The following is a 24,764-nucleotide window of genomic DNA, read 5'->3' on the forward strand; positions in this document are numbered from 1 at the left end:
ATAATAATAATGGTATTTATATAGCACTGAATCTTGTACAGAGACAAATCAAAGCGCTTTCGCACCAGTCATTCGCACGCATGCATAACTCTAAAAATGTTGAAACTAAAGACAAGGAAGGGCAAGCAAGAGAGGCTATTTTGGGAAGAGGTGGGTTTTAAGGCCAGACTTGAAAGAGCTGAGTGTGGAGACTTGACTTAGCGAAAGAGGAAGTTCATTCCAATCGCAAGGTCCAGAGACAGAGAAAGAATGGCGGCCAACAGTCGAGTGTTTGAATCTGGGTAAATATACCCAGCACATCTGCGAAGCAGGTGCCTGACCAGCAGCGTAACCCAACGCACTTAGGAATGTTTTGAGGGGAGGGAGAAAAAAAAAAAAAAAAAAAGCTGGAGAAAGAGAGGAGGGGTGGAGGCAAGTTGGTGAAGGTGTACTTTGCTTATCTGTCACCCTTGGAAACAAAGATTACCAATCAATCAATCAATGTCTCTCTCTCTCTCTCACTCTCTCTCTTTGTCCCAGTGTCTCACAGTGTCTCTCTGTCACACCAGCCAACTCCTCCACAGAAATCAATAATGCAAAGCAGAGTGTGGTTGACTACACTTATCCTATTGATTTCCTCACACACACACACACACACACACACACACACACACACACACACAAATGGGACATATGTTAACCGTTTCCGATCAATACTGTTTTGCTAGACTTGGACATATTTGAAGGCAGGGTGGGTGTCGAAGCGTTAAAGAAACAGAGACCATCACGCTTTGTCCAGTCATCCCTTTGTTTCAGATGGGCGCTAAAGCCGAGTGGTTGAAGCGTTGGACACTCAACCTGGTGAGTAAAGGGTGGAGATTTTTTCTGATCTCCCAGGTCAACATATGTGCAGACCTGCTCGTGCCTGAACCCTGTTCGTGTGTATACGCCAGTAGAAGATCAAATACGCATGTTAAAGATCCTGTAATCCATGTCAGCGTTCGGTGGGTTATGGAAACAAGAACATACCCAGCATGCACAACACTGAAAACGGAGAATGGCTGCGTACATGGCAGGATAAAAATGGTCATACACGTAAGAGCCCACTCGTGTGCATACGAGTGAATGTTGGAGGTGCAGCCCACGAACAAAGAAGTAGAGAAGAAGTCTCAGCAAAAGATCCAGCGCTATACAACTTTTTGTTGTTATCATTCTTCTTCTTCCTATCATTATTATAATTCCGATTATAATAACAATCATAATAATTATCATTATTATCATCATTATCATTACCTATCACCCCCACCTCCAACAACAACTGTTTTTGAGTTTGGGCAATCGGTTCTGTTATTTTCCTCTCATGCTCTTTAAACCAGTTTGCATAATGATTTTTATTTTTGTTTTTTTGGTTTGTTTTGTTTATTTGTTTGCTTGCTTTTAATTACTTTTCTAATGCACACACAAAGAAGAAGAAGAAAAAACAACGACACAAGACAACAGATACATCACCAAAGCAATTCGCAGGATCAATGTAAAACTTCAGTTCACATAGAAGAGTAACACTGTTGGCAGCAGGACAGTCACACATACAAGGTCAAATCAAGCACAGGTACATTTCTATGGTGAAATCAGGACAAGTAATTCAGTAGAAAAAAAGAAAAGAAAAAAAAAGAAGTCCCTGGTGTCGATAAACATTTTCTATCTACTGAATTCAGATTGTTTTGATTACACAAAACGTTTATATTTTTCAAGTTCGTACTTATTGTTCAGGTCTTTGTAAAAATTCTCTTATGTTTGGTTGCGGTTGGTTTGATTTGTATAGTTGACAAACAAAATATCTGGCAAACGAGATGAACAAATCAATATGTTTCATCTGTTTTAGGATGTCCGTCATTTTCAAACAGAGTGGATTCAATGTTTGTGTGACTGTCAGGGATTTCACATGCTGGCGCATCACACTCACAGCAGCGATGGAATGGTCAGCTTCAGAAGCACACATAAACACACATGTACCCACACTTGAACAGAGGCTGGAGTTGTGTGTGTGTGTGTGTGTGTGTGTGTGTGTGTGTGTGTGTGTGTGTGTGGTTTTAAGTACTGGTTGTGTCAATCAAACAACTTATTTTCATGACATAAAGATGACAACACAACAACAGGAATAAAAGAAGAAGGGGGGGTGGAGAGGTGTGTGGGGGGGTGGGGGGGGGGGGAGGAACAAGTAAGAAACGCAACACATAATCACAAGAGCTTAAAAATTTGCCCATTCTGTTGCTACCCCACTGACCCCCACCACCCCTCTCTTCCAAAAAGAAGCAGAATATTAGAAATGCAACAAAATCAAAAGAGCTTAAATGACTCACACCTTCTGACACTGAACTCCCTTGTATTGCCCACCCCACCCCTCCTTCAAATCTAAACTGACATAAAACAACAACAAAAAAAACATTGGGGAAAAAAAAATCTACCTCATCCATCTTCTCTCGCAAAAATGTCGCCATCACAAATTCACCACATTTAGTTCTGATCAAAAAAAACAATACAAAAAAACAGCAACAACTGGATATGAATTCTTTTTAGATTTAAAAAGAAGATTCTTCTAAAGCAATAGCAACAGGACAGCATGCACAAAACTCAAGTTCTTGTCAGTCTTCAGAAAAACAAAAAAACACCAGCTCATGAAGGCAGCCCCAATGGTAGTCTGAGAGCTATGGCTGTGAGCATTTTTTTTTTCATGAGTGTATGGTCTTAAAAGTTATTCTAACAAATATCAATCTTCATTTAAAAAAAGAAAAGAAAAAAAGGAAGAATATATGTCCATATAATCAAAAAGAAATCTTCTCTAAAACAATGAAAATCCTCAATCTCAGAAATGAATCCGACAATGACGATGGTCCAGCAACTGTCTCAGGAGACAGACAACACTGGCTATCCACACAGAAGCCAAACAACAAAAGCACCAGGGGCAGTGTCAGGGCTCTGGACTCCATGGAAACCGATTCACTCACCATGGTTACAATCCAGTGGGCAGCAGCATGCAATGTATACATAATGAATGGACAACATGTCTGGAGGAGTGTACACCATGGGAACAACACGATGAACAAACACAAGGTGCTTGTTAACTGATATTTTGGTGCTGCGATTATTAATGACATCCATTTGAATAATAATATTACAAAATTATTTCAAAATGACGTATTGGTAAGCATGAAAAGATTCGGAGAATTGGGAGGAGGGTGGGGTGGGGGGTAGAGGTGGGAGATGGGTAGGAGGGGGCAGAATATTACTATTTCACACTCATCATTTTCTCAGACATGCACATCATCATAAACACACACACTCACACTCACATGCATGCATATAAGCACACACACTAACACACACAATCACACACATACGCATGCGCACACAAAGTATCATCCATCATCAACTGACTTTCCTCTTTTCTTTTCTGATCAAAAACTGCACATTAAACATGAACATATGTGCATGTGTATTGTGTGTGTGTGTGTGTGTGTTTGTGTGTGTTTGTGTGTGTGTGAGTGTACGTGTGTATTTAGAAAAAAAATTATAGCATTTCTTTTAGAAATAAGACAAACAAATGATATAGTTATGAATCTAAATATCTAAAATGGCCATAGTCCAATGAAGATGAGACAAATTCATGAAAAGTGAGCCAACCTTGATTCTCTCAACTGAGATAATGGGTAAAAAAGAAATAAAATATAAGACAAGAAAAGAAGGGATATATATATATATATATATATATATATATATATAAACACCATTCTGTCGAATAAAACATGTTGTTAGTTTCAAATAAAATGTTCCATGAGTGCATAAACAATGACTACAATGTCCAATAGACACACATCTATATCATGCATATGGGAATAAAATCTTCAACATAGAAAAAAAAACAACAACAACCCAAAACACCAAAACATCTTTACCTTATCAATGGGATTAAACAATTCTTGACTGACATGTAAAATTTTTAAAAATACTCCAGGGTTTATTCAAATCACTAAGGTTTGTTTCTTATTGTTAATGTTGTTTTGAAGAACTTCATGCAACTGAACTTTTCTTCTTTTTTGTTTTGTTTTGGTAAGCATGAATGGCGGGCGCAATAGCCAAGTGGTTAAAGCATTGGACTTTCAATTTGAGGGGCCCGGGTTCGAATCACAGTGACGGCGCCTGGTGGGTAAAGGGTGGAGATTTTTACGATCTCCCAGGTCAACATATGTGCAGACCTGCTAGTGCCTGAACCCCCTTCGTGTGTAAATGCATGCAGATGATCAAATACGAACGTTAAAGATCCTGTAATCCATGTCAACGTTCGGTGGGTTATGGAAACAAAAACATACCCAGCATGCACACCCCCGAAAACGGAGCATGGCTGCCTACATGGCGGGGTAAAAACGGTCATGCACGTGAAAGCCCACTCGTGTACATGCGAGTGTACGTGGGAGTTGCAGCCCACGAAAGCAGAAGAAGAAGAAGAAGGTAAGCATGAATGAAAAGGACACACACATCAGCTAAAACACTAACACCATCATTTAAACCCATGGCCACCCACCCAGACATAATACCTCTTTCATCAAACATCAAAGCTGAAAGAGATCAAAGGTTCACTGTAAATAAAATCTGAAGGGAACAAAACAAAAAACAAAACCAAAAAAATGAAGAAGGAATGTACAAACACCTCCACACATCAAAGGCTGTCAGTGCTGCAGTGTTGGGTGGGTTATGGAAACATGACAGAAAACACCCAGCATATATCAACCACCACAGAGTCATCAGCAAGTTGATGACGGTTGCGAATTGGACAGATGAAAAAGAAAATCCATTCCCATCCTTTCAACCCCCTCCTCCATAGCCCCCCCCCCCCCCCCCACAACCCTCCCTCCTCCTCCATCTCCCCAAAAAGGAAAAGAAATGCTTGCAACTAAGGTGGAAAAAAGAAACAACTTGTGATAGCTCATTATGTTCATGTTCGGAAATATCATCCGTTATTTTATTTCACTGAAAACAATATAGATACACTCACAACATGTACAATATCTCAAACCAGTTAGTAAAGATTATAGACATCAAACACATAAAGAAACTTACGACTTTCGTCTGTTTTGCAAATCATAATATCAAATGACTTGTTTGTATGTAAAAATCACTTTCTTTAACATAACAATATAAAGCTGTGCTTGGCCATAATTAGCATATCTAAAATATCTTAGATCCACACATGCATACAAATTTGAAAGTAAGCTTCTAATGATTTATCCCTAAAATACAAATCGCATACACACCACACGCACGCGCGCGCGCGCACACACACACACACACACATCAGCTTCTTCTGCATCTGTGGGGAAAACTCAGTCATTTTATAAGTGAAATAAAATCATTGATATCACAACTTTTTATCCAATCAGTTTTAAGGTAAGGCATACACCATTTCTGTTTGCAAAAGATTTCAAACATCATTTATACATAAACAACCTTTCTGTGCTGACTGAAACTGATTTGTTTTGTAGGCTTGCAATGATTACGATATACACCCGATGTTCAAAAACACATGAATAAAGGATTTTGTGGTTGTATACCATAACTCAGTTTAGGTACGTGATGGGACATGCAACAAAGTTCCTTCCTCCGTCTCTTCTATTCGGGCACACCACACATATCAAGAAGATACTTTTTTTCGGCCCACAGCCAGCTCCTACCCAGAGCTGAGTGTGCTATGGGATCAGATGGGAAGTAAGGGACAACACAGTTGAGAGTCACCCATTTCATGATCGATTCTTAGTGAGTGTTAGCTCCAGTTTCCTGACCAACACTGCATGTGTCTGTATCTCTCGGCCTGCTTGACAGCCGGAATATAAAAAAAATCAACATGTCAAGTAAGTCCTGAACCCAAAAGGACCCCCCTAACAGAATCTTCATCGCTCCTGTCCTCATTCATCATCGTCATCAACCGTATTATAGGAAACAAAATATCCCAAATTCAGGGGTGTAAAAAAAAAAAAAGAAAAAAGAAAAAGAAAAAAAAAAGCACTTTTTCAAACAAATAAGAATCTTCATCACTCCTGTCCTCATTCATCATCATCAACCGTAATATAGGAAACAAAATATCCCAAATTCAGGGGTGTAAAAAGAAAAAAAGAAGAAAAAAAAATTAAGCACTTTTTCAAACAAACACTGCCCAACATTAGCACTAGCACTTTTTCTACCATTTCCTTTGAACTTTCTCTCCTTGCCAAACAAGCATTGCCCTTGCACATTGGAGTGTAAAAACGAAATGTCCCAAACTCTAGGTGCCCCACAACAACACCCCCTCATCCCCTCCCCCCTCTACCCCCCACCCCCAAAAAAAGACTTACCGACGCCATGTTTGCAGGGGGCGGGGCCTGCTTTCGACCCTGACTGCTCTCCCCCTTGTGTCGACTGCTGTGCCGGGGGGCGCCATGGGTGAGGGACTCGCCCCCACCTCCGCCGCCCCCGCCCCCCCGTGGTGTGCGGGACTCCTCCTGCCGCTCTCGCTGGGCGTGGGCCGCAGCTACTTTTCGTTGGTGCTCCAGGGCTGCCTGCTGCCGAGCATCACTCCGACGCTGACCTTCTGACCTGTGGTCCTGCCGCTCGTGGTTGCCGCTGTGGTTCACCTGGGGTCACAGAGGGGACGGGGTGTTAGGAAACATTTACAGTGTGGTTCACCTGGGGTCACACAGAGGGGACGGGGTGTTAGTAAGCATTTACAGTGTGGTTCACCTGGGTCACACAGAGGGGACGGGGTGTTAGGAAACATTTACAGTGTGGTTCACCTGGGGTCACAGAAGGGACAGGGTGTTAGTAAGCATTTACAGTGTGGTTCACCTGGGTCACAGAGGGGACGGGGTGTTAGGAAACATTTACAGTGTGGTTCACCTGGGTCACACAGAGAGGACGGGGTGTTAGTAAGCATTTACAGTGTGGTTCACCTGGGGTCACAGAAGGGACAGGGTGTTAGTAAGCATTTACAGTGTGGTTCACCTGGGTCACACAGAGGGGACGGGGTGTTAGGAAACATTTACAGTGTGGTTCACCTGGGGTCACAGAGGGGACAGGGTGTTAGTAAGCATTTACAGTGTGGTTCATCTGGGTCACACAGAGGGGACGGGGTGTTAGAAAATGTTTACAGTGTGGTTCACCTGGGTCACACAGAGGGGACAGGGTGTTAGTAAGCATTTACAGTGTGGTTCACCTGGGTCACACAGAGGGGACGGGGTGTTAGTATGCATTTACAGTGTGGTTCACCTGGGTCACACAGAGGGGGCAGGGTGTTAGGAAGCATTTACAGTGTGGTTCACCTGGGTCACACAGAGGGGACAGGGTGTTAGGAAGCATTTACAGTGTGGTTCACCTGGGTCACACAGAGGGGACAGGGTGTTAGTAAGCATTTACAGTGTGGTTCACCTGGGTCACAGAGGGGACAGGGTGTTAGGAAATGTTTACAGTGTGGTTCACCTGGGTCACAGACGGGGTAGGGTGTTAGGAAACGTTTACAGTGTGGTTCACCTGGGTCACAGACGGGGTAGGGTGTTAGAAAACATTTACAGTGTGGTTCACCTGGGTCAGATAGGGTGTTAGGAAACATTTACAGTGTGGTTCACCTGGGTCACAGAGGGGACAGGGTGTTAGGAAATGTTTACAGTGTGGTTCACCTGGGTCACAGAGGGGACAGGGTGTTAGGAAATGTTTACAGTGTGGTTCACCTGGGTCACAGAGGGGACAGGGTGTTAGGAAACGTTTACAGTGTGGTTCACCTGGGTCACAGATACGGTGTTAGGAAACGTTTACAGTGTGGTTCACCTGGGTCACAGAGGGGACAGGGTGTTAGGAAACGTTTACAGTGTGGTTCACCTGGGTCACAGATAGGGTGTTAGGAAACGTTTACAGTGTGGTTTACCTGGGTCACAGAGGGGACAGGGTGTTAGGAAACGTTTACAGTGTGGTTCACCTGGATCACAGAGGGGACAGGGTGTTAGGAAATCTTTACAGTGTGGTTCACCTGGGTCACAGATAGGGTGTCAGGAAACATTTACAGTGTGGCTCACCTGGGTCAAAGAGGGGACAGGGTGTTAGGAAACGTTTACAGTGTGGTTCACCTGGGTCACAGAAAGGGTGTTAGGAAACGTTTACAGTGTGGTTCACCTGGCTCACAGAGGGGACAGGGTGTTAGGAAACATTTACAGTGTGGTTCACCTGGGTCACAGAGGGGACAGGGTGTTAGGAAATGTTTACAGTGTGGTTCACCTGGGTCACAGAGGGGACAGGGTGTTAGGAAATGTTTACAGTGTGGTTCACCTGGGTCAAAGAGGGGACAAGGTGTTAGGAAACATTTACAGTGTGGTTCACCTGGGTCACAGATAGGGTGTTAGGAAACGTTTACAGTGTGGTTCACCTGGGTCAAAGAGGGGACAGGGTGTTAGGAAACGTTTACAGTGTGGTTCACCTGGGTCACAGAAAGGGTGTTAGGAAACGTTTACAGTGTGGTTCACCTGGGTCACAGAGGGGACAGGGTGTTAGGAAACGTTTACAGTGTGGTTCACCTGGGTCACATAGGGGACAGGGTGTTAGGAAATGTTTACAGTGTGGTTCACCTGGGTCACAGAGGGGACAGGGTGTTAGGAAACGTTTACAGTGTGGTTCACCTGGGTCACAGAGGGTGTTAGTTAACGTTTACAGTGTGGTTCACCTGGGTCACAGAGGGGACGGGATGTTAGGAAATGTTTACAGTGTGGTTCACCTGGGTCACAGAGGGGACGGGGTGTTAGGAAACGTTCACAGTGTGGTTCACCTGGGTCACAGAGGGGACAGGGTGTTAGGAAACGTTCACAGTGTGGTTCACCTGGGTCACAGAGGGGACAGGGTGTTAGGAAATGTTTACAGTGTGGTTCACCTGGGTCACAGATACGGTGTTAGGAAACGTTTACAGTGTGGTTTACCTGGGTCACAGAGGGGACAGGGTGTTAGGAAACGTTTACAGTGTGGTTCACCTGGGTCACAGATTGGGTGTTAGGAAACGTTTACAGTGTGGTTTACCTGGGTCACAGAGGGGACAGGGTGTTAGGAAACGTTTACAGTGTGGTTCACCTGGGGTCACAGAGGGGGCGGGGTGTTAGGAAACTTTTACAGTGTGGTTTACCTGGTTCACAGATAGGGTGTTAGGAAACGTTTACAGTGTGGTTACCTGGGTCACAGAGGGGACAGGGTGTTAGGAAACGTTCACAGTGTGGTTCACCTGGGTCACAGAGGGGACGGGGTGTTAGGAAACGTTCACAGTGTGGTTTACCTGGTTAACAGAGGGGACAGGGTGTTAGGAAACGTTCACAGTGGTTCACAGCGGCTGGGGACAAGACAATACAAAATTCTTTATTTTTGTTATGAGATAAACAGCTAAGCTCTTTTTTTTTCTTCTTTTCATTTAATGCATGGAGTCTCAACAACATAATAATCACAAGACAAAACCAAGGACAGTCAATTCGAAAACACCCCTGCAACCCCCACCCCCCCCCCTCCCCAAACACACACACACACCTTCTACACACACTCACGCACCACTATCACAAAATACACGACACATTCATGCTACAGAAAAAAACAAAAACAAACGTTAGCATGGCAGACAAGACACTTAACTACACGGCAGGAGTGAGAAAGAGAGAACAGATCAAAGTAGATGAACAAATAAATAAATAAATAAATAAATAAATACATGACAGGAGTGGAGAAAGAAAGAAAATATCAAAGTAGATGAACAAACAAATAAATAAATAAATAAATTAATTAATTAATAAACAAATACATGACAGGAGTGGAGAAAGAAAGGACATATCAAAATAGTTAAATCAATGAATAAATCAATGAATAGATAAATAAACAGATAAATAAACAGATAAATGCTTTAAAATAAAAATAAAAAAGAGGAAGAAAGAAAGAGACATGCACCCAAGGGCACTGACTGACTGTACAATATACTCAGGTGAGGGGGATGGCAGGGGGTGGAGGAAGGGGGACAGGACACTGACTGATAAGAAGTAGTAGAGAAAGAGAGAGAGAGAGAGAGAGAGAGAGAGAGAGAGAGAGAGAGAGAGAGAGAACAAACGAACGAAAATGTTTTAATGAACTTTGGCCAGGGACCACAATTCAAAACCAGGGAACTGGGGGTGGGCATAGGAAGGGTTATTATAAAACTTGAACAGATGACACAATATCATAATGTTCATGGACTTGACATTAACTCTACTTAATTAGGTCTGAGTATATGACTTCTCCTTTTCATCGCACGGAAAATAAATTTTGATGCATGGAAATTTCTCTGCTTGTTGTTTGATCGAAGAGGTGAACTAAGAGACATGTTTAAACAGTCTTGAAGAAATTCTGTCCGTAAATCAATATATACAGAACAAACAAACAATAAATGGTATTCATCTTCTAGTTCACCTTGGCAAAAAGGACGAGAGAGAGAGAGAGCGAGAGAGAGAGGGGGAGAGGGAGAGAGAGAGAGAGAGAGAGAGAGAGAGAGAGAGAGAGAGAGAGTCTCAGTTCCCTTCATCACGTGCGGTTTACGACCCAAGGTGTTGTGTCCCTGAGAAAGACACCTAACTCCAATTTCCCCCTCACTCCGCCCAGGTGTAAATGAACGGGGTACCTTACTGTGGTCAGGTAAGGTCAAAACTGCAGTTAAAGAGAGGACTTGGCCTCAGCCTTTCTAATTCTAAGCCACGCCTGAGCCACAGTCAATGTGAATTCACCGCCTTGATGGCTGTAAAAAAAAAAAAAAAAAGCTATGAGATCTTTAACCTTTAACTTTTAAACTTTTCTTTGCAACAAACAACAGTCATTTTCACTTCTTAAAAACATGACAAAAGACACATGACACATTCAAAGGAAGGATGCCCCCCGACTTCTATCAGAGACAGAGACTGACAGACAATGAAATGTGCCACAGAGGAGAGCTCTAGGGGGGGGGGAGGGAGGGGGGGAAGAGACAGACGGACAGAAACAAGACAAGAACCACCCAGACAAAGACCAAGGCAGACAATTTAATGTGCCACAGAGGAGAGCTCTAGGCAAAGGGGGGGGGGTGTGGGGGGGGGGCTGGGGGGGGGGGGAGAGAGAGAGAGAGACAGACGGACAGAAACAAGACAAGAACCACCCAGACAAAGACCAAGACAGACAATGAAATGTGCCACAGAGGAGAGCTCTAGGGAAAGAGGGGGGAAGAGAGACAGACGGACAGAAACAAGACAAGAACCACCCAGACAAAGACCAAGACAGACAATGAAATGTGCCACAGAGGAGAGAGGGAAAGAGGGGGGGAGAGAGACAGACGGACAGAAACAAGACAAGAACCACCCAGACAAAGACCAAGACAGACAATTCAATGTGCCACAGAGGAGAGCACTAGGGAAAGGGGGGGGGGGGAGAGACAGACGGACAGAAACAAGACAAGAACCACCCAGACAAAGACCAAGACAGACAATTTAATGTGCCACAGAGGAGAGCTCTAGGGAAAGAGAGGGAAAGAGACAGACGGACAGAAACAAGACAAGAACCACCCAGACAAAGACCAAGACAGACAATTTAATGTGCCACAGAGGAGAGCTCTAGGAAAAGAGGGAGGAAGAGAGACAGACGGACAGAAACAAGACAAGAACCACCCAGACAAAGACCAAGACAGACAATGAAATGTGCCACAGAGGAGAGCTCTAGGGAAAGAGGGGGGAGAGAGAGAGAGAGACAGACGGACAGAAACAAGACAAGAACCACCCAAACAAAGACCAAGACAGACAATGAAATGTGCCACAGAGGAGAGCTCTTGGGAAAGAGGGAGGAAGAGAGACAGACGGACAGAAACAAGACAAGAACCACCCCTGGAGACAAAGACCAAGATAATATCGGGTGTCCCCCAGAAAAGTGAACCGCTTTTTGAATGCTGTTTTGAATTTGACAGTACTCACATAATTTGCGTCCAAACTTTTAGATATCTTGTGGACTTGTTGATGATACCCTAAGGTTACTGTGTGAAATTTTTCAATGAATTCGGTTTTTCTATCACTGAGAAAATACTTGTCAAAAAGCAGTTCACTTTTTTGGGGGGCACCCGATATATATATATATATATATATATATATATATATATATATATATATATATATATATATATATATATATATATATTACTGCTTTTTGCTTTACTAAACGCAAAAAACTGCATCAAAATCGAGCCAAAACTTGCTGAGATATTGCTTTGAATGCTCATCAGGGCACTCAAAATTTGCAAGGAAGTAAGCATATTCAAATGAGTTGCTGGACGGTTGATAATGCAGTTACCCCTAAAATGTGGATATATCTGCGGCCGGAAGTGAAAGGATTAAGGGTCTGTCCTCCCTTTTGCTTATGTTCTGACTGACATCTTACCCTTTTGCATGCCAAGGGATTTAGCAAATAAATGAATCCTATTTGCCAGGAAATTTTCACAAAAAACAGGTAGGTGTAGAAAAAAAATCTGGATTAATTTCTCAATGGCATGGGTAAAAGCATATATTTTCTGTAAGGAAGATAAATGGGCAATACAGAAAAAAATGTGTGTGTTTTTGTTTTGTTTTTAAATCCACAACCACACTGAGAAAACAGCAGGCGACATGCATGACTGGAAGTACATGTCCCCCAATCACCGTCCTGGCCATTCCCTCCCGTTTCTCCACGCTGCCAACATCATCCCTCCCTCCCACCCACACCTTTCGAAAGATTTACGCCTCCATGCAGGCATGACAGAGCATTTATCACAGAACGGAGACATAGAAAAAAGCCACTCCTTTAGACAGATAGAAAAAAAAAAAACCCATCAGTTTCTGATTACCTGTGAACCCCTTTCTAACTGAGCTGCCTCATCTTTTATTCATAAACCTGTGCTGAAGCGCTCGGCCTGTCACGCATCTTTTATTTACCCACCATGGCTGAAACGGTGGACCCCGACCCATCGCTACTTGAAATGGCATTTTAGAGTCTCTCCGCTTCCTTGTGCGCAGGACTGAATGCAAGTCCACATGCTCTGACAGCCACACACACACACACACACAGTGACACACACACACACACACACACAGAGTGACACACACAAACACACACTCATACAGACACACACACACTCATACAGACACACACACACACACAGAGTGACACACACAAACACACACACACATATATATATATACACACACACACACATACATATATATACATATATATGTACCTGCGCGTGGATCTTTACTATCCTTTCAGTTTGCATTCAGTAAATCAGTAATTCTTTTGTACCGTCCCCTTTCATAATATACCACTCGGGTTAACACAACACGGCTACGGGTTAACACGACACGGCTACGGGTTAACACGACACGGCTACGGGTTAACACGACACGGCTACAAAAGTGGCGTCGCGGACAGGATAGATCCATTCCAAGATTGATCCAAAAATCATTCTTTTTAATGTTTTAATCCTCTTATCAAAATACAGTAATCCCCCTTACCACCAAGTGTACTTTGTTACATATACATACATACATACATACATAGATACAAAAAAGAAAGAAAAAATGTATGTATGTATGTGTATGTATGTATATATATATATATATATATATATATATATATATCACCCTCCCCACTCTCATTCCCTTTACCCTACTTTCTTTGAATAGTTAAGGGTTTGTTTTCTCCGTCATTACAGCAATGAGGAAGTCTGACAAGTGTTAACATGTGGCGAAGTAAGGCAAGTGGTTTGACTGGGCCTGGTTTGTGTTTGTCTTCTTTTCTCATCACCAGTCTACCTGACTCTGCCTATCCTGGAACATGCCGAACCTACTCATGTAGGAATGTGTGTGTGTGTGTGTGTGTGTGTGTGTGTGTGTGTGTGTGTGTGTGTGTGTGTGAGTGTGTGTGTGTGTGTGTGTGTGTGTGTTTGTATGCGTGTGTGTGTGTATGGATGTGTGTGCGCTGTGTGTGTGTGTGTGTGTGTGTTTATGTGTATCTATAGACAAACACACACACAGAGTTTGTTTTTTTTCATTTAATTTCATTTCAAATATATCAAACCAGATAATTCACTTTACTTTTAATCCAATTTAAGCTTCAAGTAAATATCTATCAAATAAAAATCCTGGCCAGGAACCCACAAAAGTTCACCCGACTGTATTGTATTGTATTTCTCTTTATTGTCACAACAGATTTCTCTGTGTGAAATCTGGGCTGTTCTCCCCAGGGAGAGTGCATCGCTACACTGAGAGCGCCACCCATTTTTTGGTATTTTGCAGTTTTATTTCCTTTCCCTAACAAAGTGGATTTCTCTACAGAATTTTGCCAGGGACAACCCTTTTGTTGCTGTGGGTTCTTTTACATGCGCCAAGTACATGCTGCACACGGGACCATGGTTTATCGTCTCATCTGAATGACTAGCGTCCAGACCACCACTCAAGGTCTAGTGGAGGGGGAGAAAATATTGGCGACTGGGCCGTGATTCAAACCAGCACATTCGGATTCTATCGCTTCGTAGGCGGACGCGTTACCTCTAGGCCATCACTCCACATTTAATGACGTAGGGGCATCTTGGCAGAAGTTGGTAAGGACAACAGACTTCTGACCCAGTGTCCACCAGTGGTCAGGTCCTGATTCAGCACCAGGTGCTGTGTGTGTGTGTGTGTGTGTGTGTGTGTGTGTGTGTGTGTGTGTGTGAATGTGTGTCTGTATATTTTACATTTATTTGCTTATTTGCTTACTTATCATCATTATTGTCTTTTATTTTCATTTACTGATATGATCACTACTATAATTTTTTTAATCAAATTTTTTTCTCAAGGCCTGACTAAGCGTGTTGGGTTACGCTGCTGGTCAGGCATCTGCTTGGCAGATGTGGTGCAGCGTATATGGATTTGTCCGAACGCAGTGACGCCTCCTTGAGCTACTGATACACCTGATTTTTCCCGTTCCACCAAGGTGTGTGACTGGGCACCTACCCAGGTGATGAAAAAAGATTACGTGTTCAGTTAGGAACTGACACGAACTGGACTAACAATGCAATACAATACAATACATCTTTACTCCCAATCTTTTTCCTACTGACCTGCAGTTTCAGTTTCAGTAGCTCAAGGAGGCGTCACTGCGTTCGGACAAATCCATATACGCTACACCACATCTGCCAAGCAGATGCCTGACCAGCAGCGTAACCCAACGCGCTTAGTCAGGCCTTGAGAAAAAAAAAGGTGAATAAATAATAGATAAGCTTACATAAATCAATAAATAAATCAATAAATAAATAATAATTATAATATAAAAAAGGAAGTAGTAATAATAATAATAATAAAATAATAATAATAATAAATAAATAAATAAATAAATAAAGAAATAAAGAAATACTGACCTGCACTTCACTGAAGTTGCCTCTGGCTGGCCGCTGTGAGTGCGAGTTGCTCTGGGAGATGGCCGGGGTGGAGTGGTTGCGACGAGGAGAGCTGGAGACGTTTCGGGGTGTGGTGGGTTCAGAGGCGGACGCACCGTTACCCATGACAGCCGCAGTCACCACGTGTTAAATGCTGCTCAAGAATCTGGAACAGAAAAAGAATAAATGAACACACACACACAAACACACACACACACGTGCACACAAACGCACCATACACACATGCATACACTCACACACACATGCACACGAAAGCACAAGCGCACACACATACACACAAACACACATGTCCGCACGAAATCATGCACATCATAATCAATGTTAATGCTGGAAATAGCTGAAAAAATAAACACAACACATATGCACACACACACACACACACACACACACACACACATACACGCACACACGTCAGAATCAGTCTTAATGTTGGTGATAGCAGAAAATAATAAACACAACACACACGCACACATTTACACACACACACACACACCAGAATCAGCTGTTAAATGTCAGTGACACACACACACACACACACACACATCAGAATCACCTACTCATCAAATGCTGACAATGATTTTGAAAGAAGAAACATGCGCATGTCTTTAGATAGTCAAAACAGGTGTCAATGAACACCACCATAATTCATTATTTACATCAGTGTTATGAAAGCTCAGCCTACCACACATGATTATATCAGGGCTGAAAAGCTGTGAATGGCGATCCCATATAACCAGGTGAAAAATGTAAAAAAAAACAAAAACAAAACAAAAACAACAACAACAACCAGATAAGAAAATTAGGCACAGGTACCTGTCATATTCATGGGCATAAGCATCGGACCATTCCATCAATTATTTGCAAGCGGATTACAAACGAAAAACAAATCGAAAACACCACCACCATCATCAAAAAACCTACTAAATGCTGGACATGGATTTGGGGACCTTTAATGTGTGTGCTTGATATATAGGAATGTGTGTGTGTGTGTGTGTGTGTGTGTGTGTGTGTGTGTGTGTGTGTGTGTGTGTTTAGTTCCTTTATTTATCATTACCATCATCATTATCATTATCATCATTATTATCAATATTATCATCATTATTACTGTTGTTATCATTACCATTATATCTTAAATTCTTTGTTATCATTCATTTAGTTTTTCATATTTCTTAATAATTTTTTTTCCCCTCAAGACCTGACCAAGCGTGCTGGTAACACTGCTGGTCACGCATCTGCTTTGCGGATGTGGTGTAGCGTTTACAGACTTGTCAGAACCCAGTGACGCCTGCCTACCTGAGCCACTGAACAGAACTGAACTTTCCCTTGGTTTCACGGAAGACATGAATGTGCAGCTGTCTGTTCACACGGGAGTGACTCTGCAGACCAAGTCTGGATTTGCAGACTTTTGAGCACACAGGGCACCGGAAGTCTGCTGATGCTGCAGAGTAGATCTAGATCACACTTCCCAGAAAAAACCCCCAAAACAACCCTATGCGGGAGAGTTTTTAAAGTGTTAGCCGTCTGTTGCACAGGAGCAGTCCTATTCTCTCGGCTGCAGAAGCCAGATTTCAGAGGTAGTGAGAATCATCATGTCTGAAGTCTTCATTGGCAGCAGAGGATGGCCATGACGTCTTCTGTGCCTCAGTCATGCCCCATGCAATCCACACGGCTCTACTGCATACACCTTCTAACCTGCTGAACTATGAAGGTTTCTTCCGACTGGTCCACTGAGCAAAGTTCCTACCTCACTGAGGGATTGAGACCCACTGGCTACCCTCACATGCTTAAGCCGGCCTGTCAAAGCATGTGTACACAAACGTGCAAGAAAGGGATTGTGGTACCATCATGCACCTGTGCAAGCCTCAAACATTCCATGTTAACTCTCTCCATATGAATGGCGAAAGAGACGACGCTAACAGCGTTTCACCCCAATTACCACCATCAAAATATTGCAAGCGGAAGGCTCTTATACTGAAGAGGTGAATGTTGACAAAGAATACCACAATTCTGACGACGGAAGCTAAAGGTTGAGTCATTCAGACACCCACTGGACATCCGAGGGGTCTGTGTAGAGGAGAAGAGAGGACTGGCCGTACTGAGTGAGTTAACTCGTTGAACCCTCACCCAAGCATTGCTCTGGGGTCAAAGTTTGTTCCACTAAAATGGTTTCCACGTTCCTGCACGTGCATAATAAAATGCAAGCAAACAGGACCTAACATCTACAGTATTTCTGGCTGTGTCCACACGTGTCAATTAGGAGAAAAACCTGGTCAGTTTCAGTCAACTTTCTGCATTTTTCCATACCAATATGACACGGAAGTCTGCCGAGGCTGCCAACTCCCTAGGGTTGAATGGATTAATGCTTTTAGTTCAGTCAACAGTGCTAGACACGATTCCCCAACTAAATAAAAAATTCAACAGCAGCTAAACACAAAACCCTGTCATAGCTTTAAGTAAGAAAAGAAATCCTGAAAAAACAACACAGATCATGACACATAGCTCCTTTCATCAAGTATTCTTTTGTTGTTGTTTTGATGCAAATGAAACTGGGCTGCAAGCTGAGGACGTAAGTAAGCACTTCCACTTAATTTATCATACCCAGATTACAAGAATTTTCATCAAAAAAAAAAAAAAAAAAAAAAAAGGGGTGGGGGGTGGGGGGGGGGGAATCAGTCACACAAAGAATACATAAAAATCTCTCTCTCTCTCTATATATATATGTATATATATATAATATAGGCAAATAACACCGCAGAATGGGCAGCTTGTGCCCATCCCAGGGTTTAAAACATCACCACCTAGTCACTAGAGCAGAACAGCACAGAGAATACATCACAGACTGCAGAAAAGACAGGGGAAAAAAAAGTGTCAACGCTTGATGGAAAAAACCACCACCAGAAATGGGAAAGGACTGGGAAGGCAGCACAAGTGCACAGTAGTGAAGGAAGAAAATAAACAAGAAGTGAGGGGAGGGGGTGAGAGGAGAAGTGTGTGGGTGCGTGCATGTGTGTGCGTGCGTGCGTGTGTGCGCGCGCGTGCTCAGTGTTATTGTTTTGCCATAGACGGGCATGAAAGGGGTTTTACATGCTTTTAGTCTTGGTGGCGGTGTTGACCCTTCAACTGTTTTCATGTTCTTAAATGTTATAATTATCTTACTGAATATTTTCCTTTTATATCATTGAATGCTTCACTTTATCTTAAAATGTAATTTTTGTTTTCTTATCTAAATGTTTTCTTTTAACATGATAGTTCATATGTACGCTGTGATCAAGGAAGGGTGTGCCAGTTGCTCATTCGTTTTTCGGTTTTATCTGATGAGCATTTGTCTTTTTAAATGTTATTATTATCTTACTGAATATTCTCCTTTTTATAATGATTGAAACGCACACATACTCGCATGCGCGTGCGCGCACACATCACTCAACACGCAGGCACACACACGCATGCGCGCGCGTGCATGCACACGCACAAAACGATGCATGCACAGGCACGGACACACACGCAACACACACACAGTTGTTACACTCTAAATCATAATGTAATAGTATATTACCCACATGTTTTTCTTTTTACATAATAATTGATGTGTGCATGGTGATAAGTGAAGGGTGTGTCAGTAGTTTTTTTTTGTCTTTTTTTCTTTGATTTTTGCTGACGGGCATTTTATTTTAAGTGAGCCTAAAGAAAATTTTCTGTTTTTGGTTGAAGCAGATAATAAAGTATTTTGAACTGAATTGAAATGAAGTGAAGAACAAAACAGAAACAGAAAGAGAAAAAGAGAGAAGAAAACAGGACAGCACAGAATTTCCAGAAGGCGAGGATGCTATTTATACTGAAAGACTTCTAGCATCCTGTGGTTGCATTCTGAGCCCTCGGAATGATAGTCCAAAAACTCTGCCCCTTTCAGCAAGGTGGCCCCATCATCCAGAATGATGTGACAAACCTGGGATAGGCTCTGCAGGCCAGATCAGCACATTGGGATTATGCAAAAGCTGGGCATTTGCTGCCTTTTTAGATGGGCGCAATAGCCGAGTGGTTAAAGCGTTGGACTGTCAATCTGAGAGTCACGGGTTCGAATCACGGTGACGGCGCCTGGTGGGTAAAGGGTGGAGATTTTTACAATCTCCCAGGTCAACATATGTGCAGACCTGCTAGTGCCTGAACCCCCTTCGTGTGTATATGCAAGCAGAAGATCAAATACGCACGTTAAAGATCCTGTAATCCAAGTCATCGTTTGGTGGGTTATGGAAACAAGAACATACCCAGCATGCACACCCCCGAAAACGGAGTATGGCTGCCTACATGGCGGGGTAAAAACGGTCATACACGTAAAAGCCCACTCGTATGCATACGAGTGAACATGGGAGTTGCAGCCCACGAACGCAGAAGAAGAAGAAGAAGCTGCCTTTTTTTTCCTTCTTTTTTTTTTTTTTTTAATTTCTTTTTTCTTTTTTTTTTTTTAACAGCAGATATGGTGTTGCTTATATGGAACTGTTTGCACACTCTGACGCCTCCTTGAAAACTGACAACAACACCAGAACGGTATGAAACGACCAACGCCTGTCCAAGATAAACAGCTCTCAGTGTCACGACTAGGCTGTTTAGTCAATTCTCAAATGTTCCTGACAATTAAAGTTTCACCTCTGCCCCCCCACCCCATTTTTTTTTTAATTTTTTAAATTTTTTTAAATGACAAGTGCTGGGACAAAAAACGCCTCCAATCTGACTTGTCAATTTGCATGGATGACACACACAGTCAAAACTTTGCTCCCGTGGTGGAGTGGTTAGCAATTGTGGACTGGTGATTGGGAAGACGTGGGTTGCCAATCGGAGTGGGTTTTTTTAATTTATTAAAAAAAAATTTTTTTTTTTAAATAGCCGACTCTTACCAAGAACTGTGTGTGCTATGGAAATCTTGGCTGTGTGTGTGTGCTATGGAAAGATTGTGTGTGTGTGTGTGTGTGTGCGTGTGTGTGTGTGTGCGCGCGCGCAATGGAAATATTGTGTGTGTGGAATGAAAAGATTGTGTGTGTGTGTGTGTGTGTGTGTGTTTTGTGTGCGCGCGCAATGGAAATATTGTGTGTGTGGAATGAAAAGATTGTGTGTGTGTGTGTGTGTGTGTGTGTGTGTGTGTGTGTGTGTGTGCTATGGAAATATTGTGTGTGTGCAATGGAAAGATTGTGTGTGTGTGTGTGTGTGTGTGTGTGTGTGTGTGTGTGTGTGCATGTGCATGCGTGCGTGTGTGCATGTGTGTGTGTGCTATGGAAATATTGTGTGTGTGCAATGGAAAGATTGTGTGTGTGTGTGTGTGTGTGTGTGTGTGTGTGTGTGTGTGTGTGTGTGTGTGTGTGCTATGGAAATATTGCGTGTGTGCAATGGAAAGATTGTTTGTGCTATAGGAAAACCTGGACCACACAGGAAAGGGTCTGATCCACTTCGCAGTCCTCCTAGGGAGTGTTTTGCTCCAATTCCCCGACCAACCCTGCAGGAGTGTGTATAGATCTCTCAGCCTGGTTGACACTGGGATATTCATTATAAGAGCAGTTCCAAACCTCAATGGACCCCCATAGAAGCAGCAGCATCAGCCTATCACCATCAACAAAAATGACCCCCAAAATTCTGGTACACCCCCAAAAAATTATTAGTAATTTTTGTTGTTGTTGTTGTTGAAAAGTTATACATGTAAAAGAACTTGTCTTAAAACATTGGTGCATACACGTCACACATCTTATTGTCAAATATGAAAAAACATAAGAGCAATAAGAGTACAGCCTTGACTAGCAGTTCCAAACCTCAATGGACCCCCATCGAAGCAGCAGCATCAGCCTATCACCATCAACAAAAATGACCCCCAAAATTCTGGTACACCCCCAAAAATTATTAGTATTTTGTTGTTGTTGTTGTTGTTGTTGAAAAGTTATACATGTAAAAGAAGTTGTCTTAAAACACTGGTGCATACATGTCACACCATTCACATCTTGCTGTCAAATATGAAAAAAAAAGAAAAAAAAAAAAAAAGAAGGTTTGGGCATTAGAACACCAACACCATCATTCACAGTGACGGATAAATACCTTGAAAGAACTTCAGTTCACACATGTGGTTCAAGCCAACCAGGAAAATTTCTTTCTTTTTTTCTTAAAAAAAAAAAGAGAAAAAGACCACATACAAAAAAAAAAAAAAAAAAAAATTGATGGATCACTGCGACGTGCAGAGTGAAAAACTATGTGTGTAATCAGTAACACATTTGCTGACTAACAGACTTCATCAATATCTCCCTGGGCTACTGGTAGCACTACTTGCACACAATCTGTCTGTGATGTGTGTGTGTGTGTGTGTGTGTGTGTGTGTGTGTGTGTGTAGCTCTGTCTCTTTATCTCAACAGGTTCAATAGCTGTGGTTTTTAAATGGCTTGCCTAATATTATATGGTCCATTGCTTTTCTGTTTCTCAGTCTGCCTCAGTCTCGGTCTCTCTTTATTTCTCAATCTCGTTCTCTGTCTCTCTATCTCACGGAATGTCATGGCTGTGGTTTTCAATGGCTGGTAGGTATGGTTCACTGCCCCTCTCTCTCTCTCTTTCTCTCTCTCACTCAATCCCTCCCTCTCTCTGTCACATCAGAATGAAATTTGAAACAAACTACGATGAGTTTTCAGTTTTTTTAAGGCACCATCCTTGCTCACACACAGACACACAAACACACACTGTCACATACAGATAGTCAGACAGACAGACAGAGACACAGAGAAAGAGACAGACAGATAGACAGAAAGAGAGAGACAGGCAAAGAGAGACACACACTGTCACATACAGATAGTCAGACAGACAGACAGACAGACACAGAGAAAGAGACAGACAGATAGACAGAAAGAGAGAGAGAGGCAAAGAGAGACACACACTGTCACATACAGATAGACAGACAGACAGACAGAGACACAGAGAAAGAGACAGACAGATAGACAGAAAGAGAGAGAGAGGCAAAGAGAGACACACACTGTCACATACAGATAGTCAGACAAACAGACAGACAGAGACACAAGGAGAGAGAGAGAGTGAAAAAAACAACAACAAAACAACAACAAAAAAACAAACCCAGACCAGTTACTTAAAACCATGGCTGTAACACTCCTTGGTCTCAAAGGTCAATGTGTTGCGCAAACTACTGCCACGTTTGGAAAGCCATTTACGCTCAAAACAGCTCAAACACTGCGCGTTCATGAAGTGGAACACGATCGTGTCACGATAGTACCACCCACACCCAAAATAGGTACATTAGGTATATGACTAAACACAATGTTTTCACTGCGTAGGAAGGTACCTGGTGAACTTCTGACTTCAACAAGTTTTCCTGCTGATAGACGCCGCGCTGTGGGAGAATCAATTAGGCGTTGACCAGGTGTTCGCTTGTGATCAGGGTTCATGGCCCTGTTTCAGCATGGTGTTAACGTGAACGTCCTTAGGAAAGGCTTTTTGTATTGTATGGTATTGGATTGTATTGTGTGTGTGTGTGTGTGTGGAGGGGGAGGGGGGTGGGGGGGTGGGGGGGGGTGTCTTCCAACCTCCTACTTTTTCTCCATTCATATTCCTATGTTATTGTATCTTTTTCCAATGGGTTTTCCATCCTCCTATTCCCCCCCCCCCCCTCCTCCTCCTCCCTTCACCGCCCCCCCCCACCCCCCTGCTCCCCTCCCCTCTCTTTTCTTCATATTCTAACAAAATCAAAGTTATTGATGTGTGCTTTCCTAAAGCTGGAAGATTTTTTTCTACTCTTTAAATGTCTGATGAGTGTTTTACATGTCTGGGGTTTTCGTGCTCTAGCGTGTGTGTGGTTCCAGTGCATTGTGTCTCTCTTTTTTTTTTTTCTCTCATCTTCTCACATCATTCTGTGTGCGTGATGTGTGGGGGAGTGGGGGGTGTGTGCATGTGTGCGTGCGTGCATGTGTGTGTATGTGTGTGTGCGTGTGTGTGAGAGAGAGAGAGTGTATGTGTGTGTCTGAGGATGTCAGAGTGTGTGTTTGTGAATGTCTACACTTGTACAAGATTTTGTGTATTTTCCCTGTTCTTAGATTGATGGACAATTTCTTTGTATCAATTTATGATCATCACTCTGTAAACAACTGCATTTTTTTCTTTCTTAAAAAAACAACAATAAACAAAAAACAGCTTACAGCATGCTGGGCCTTAAAAAATCTACCTCTTTCCAAAGCAGCCCCCACACCACCCCCACCCCCAACCAGCAACCCTCTCTTTATCTCTCTTCTTCCAGGTCTTCAAGTCTCTCTCTCTCTCTCTCTCTCTCTCTCTCTATATATATATATATATATATATATATAATGCATGTATTTATCAGTTTTATCTTTCATTCCTTTGTATCACAGCTATGCATACATGTGAATGACTAGTGCTCACTCTATGCGCTTGGAGCTGTCTGTGCACAAGACTCAGCACTGTATAAAGACATCCTTCTTCTTCTTCAAATTATCATTATTATTATTGTTGTCACTGACTTATCATTGTCATCATCCTTCTTCTTCAAATTATCATTGTTGTCATTGACTTATCATTGTCATCATCGTATTAGCAGAATATGCACAGGACACAACACACATACCACTGTCAGTTCCAAAGACACAGTCCATGGAATCAACAAAACGATGGGAAAAATGTAATCACACACTCCCCCCCCCCCCCCCCCCGCCACCCCCCCACTCTCCACCTCTACATTAAAAAAATGATATTCACTGATCATCTGCCAAGAGAATATAAGGACTCCAGTACTAATGATAAACGGAAAAGATAATTTCAAAAGTAAACAAAAAATTCAAAGGGACTCCAGTACTGTCACATGGCTTTGTCATAAAACCGCGGAAAAACACAAAGGAAGCGGCAGCCGACACCGCCATTCAAAGACTAATGGAACCATTGTGAGATGCACTGACGTCCAATCAATTCTGGCAACAAAACCTTACGTGCGCCTAAATATTTGAAATCAATAAACACACCGCATTCGTTGCAGAAGAAGAACAAAGAAATGTAAACAAATAGGAGAAACAAACAAACAAAACAACAACAACAACAAAAATATAATAAAAGACTGGGGTATGGGTTAGATAGGGGAATGGGGTGGTCACATTCTGTATTGAGTTCAAATATGCTTCAATAAACAGTTGTAGACGTCCTTCAACTACTTGTCACTGAGAAATAATGGCAGTCATCAATACAGTGTCAGATAATATTATCTGTGTGTGTTTTTTATGATGTAAAACATATAAAATCATTTAAAACAGCTTGA

At 42.5% G+C, this 24,764-nt stretch overlaps 1 protein-coding gene across 1 annotated transcript in view; it reads right to left on the reverse strand.

Moving 5' to 3' along the window:
• Positions 1–24,764, reverse strand: part of LOC143284568 (uncharacterized) — an 82,476-nt gene that overhangs the window by 49,490 nt on the left and 8,222 nt on the right. Inside the window, exons 2-3 of the mRNA XM_076591359.1 lie at positions 15,437–15,620; positions 6,363–6,641 (exon numbers count right to left, since the gene is read on the reverse strand). Coding sequence (XP_076447474.1) covers positions 6,363–6,641; positions 15,437–15,580 — 423 coding nt within the window. The 5' untranslated portion in view covers positions 15,581–15,620. The remainder of the gene's footprint in view (positions 1–6,362; positions 6,642–15,436; positions 15,621–24,764) is intronic.

Source organism: Babylonia areolata, chromosome 8, assembly GCF_041734735.1.
Source record: "Babylonia areolata isolate BAREFJ2019XMU chromosome 8, ASM4173473v1, whole genome shotgun sequence".
Classification (NCBI taxonomy): Eukaryota; Metazoa; Mollusca; class Gastropoda; order Neogastropoda; family Buccinidae; genus Babylonia; species Babylonia areolata.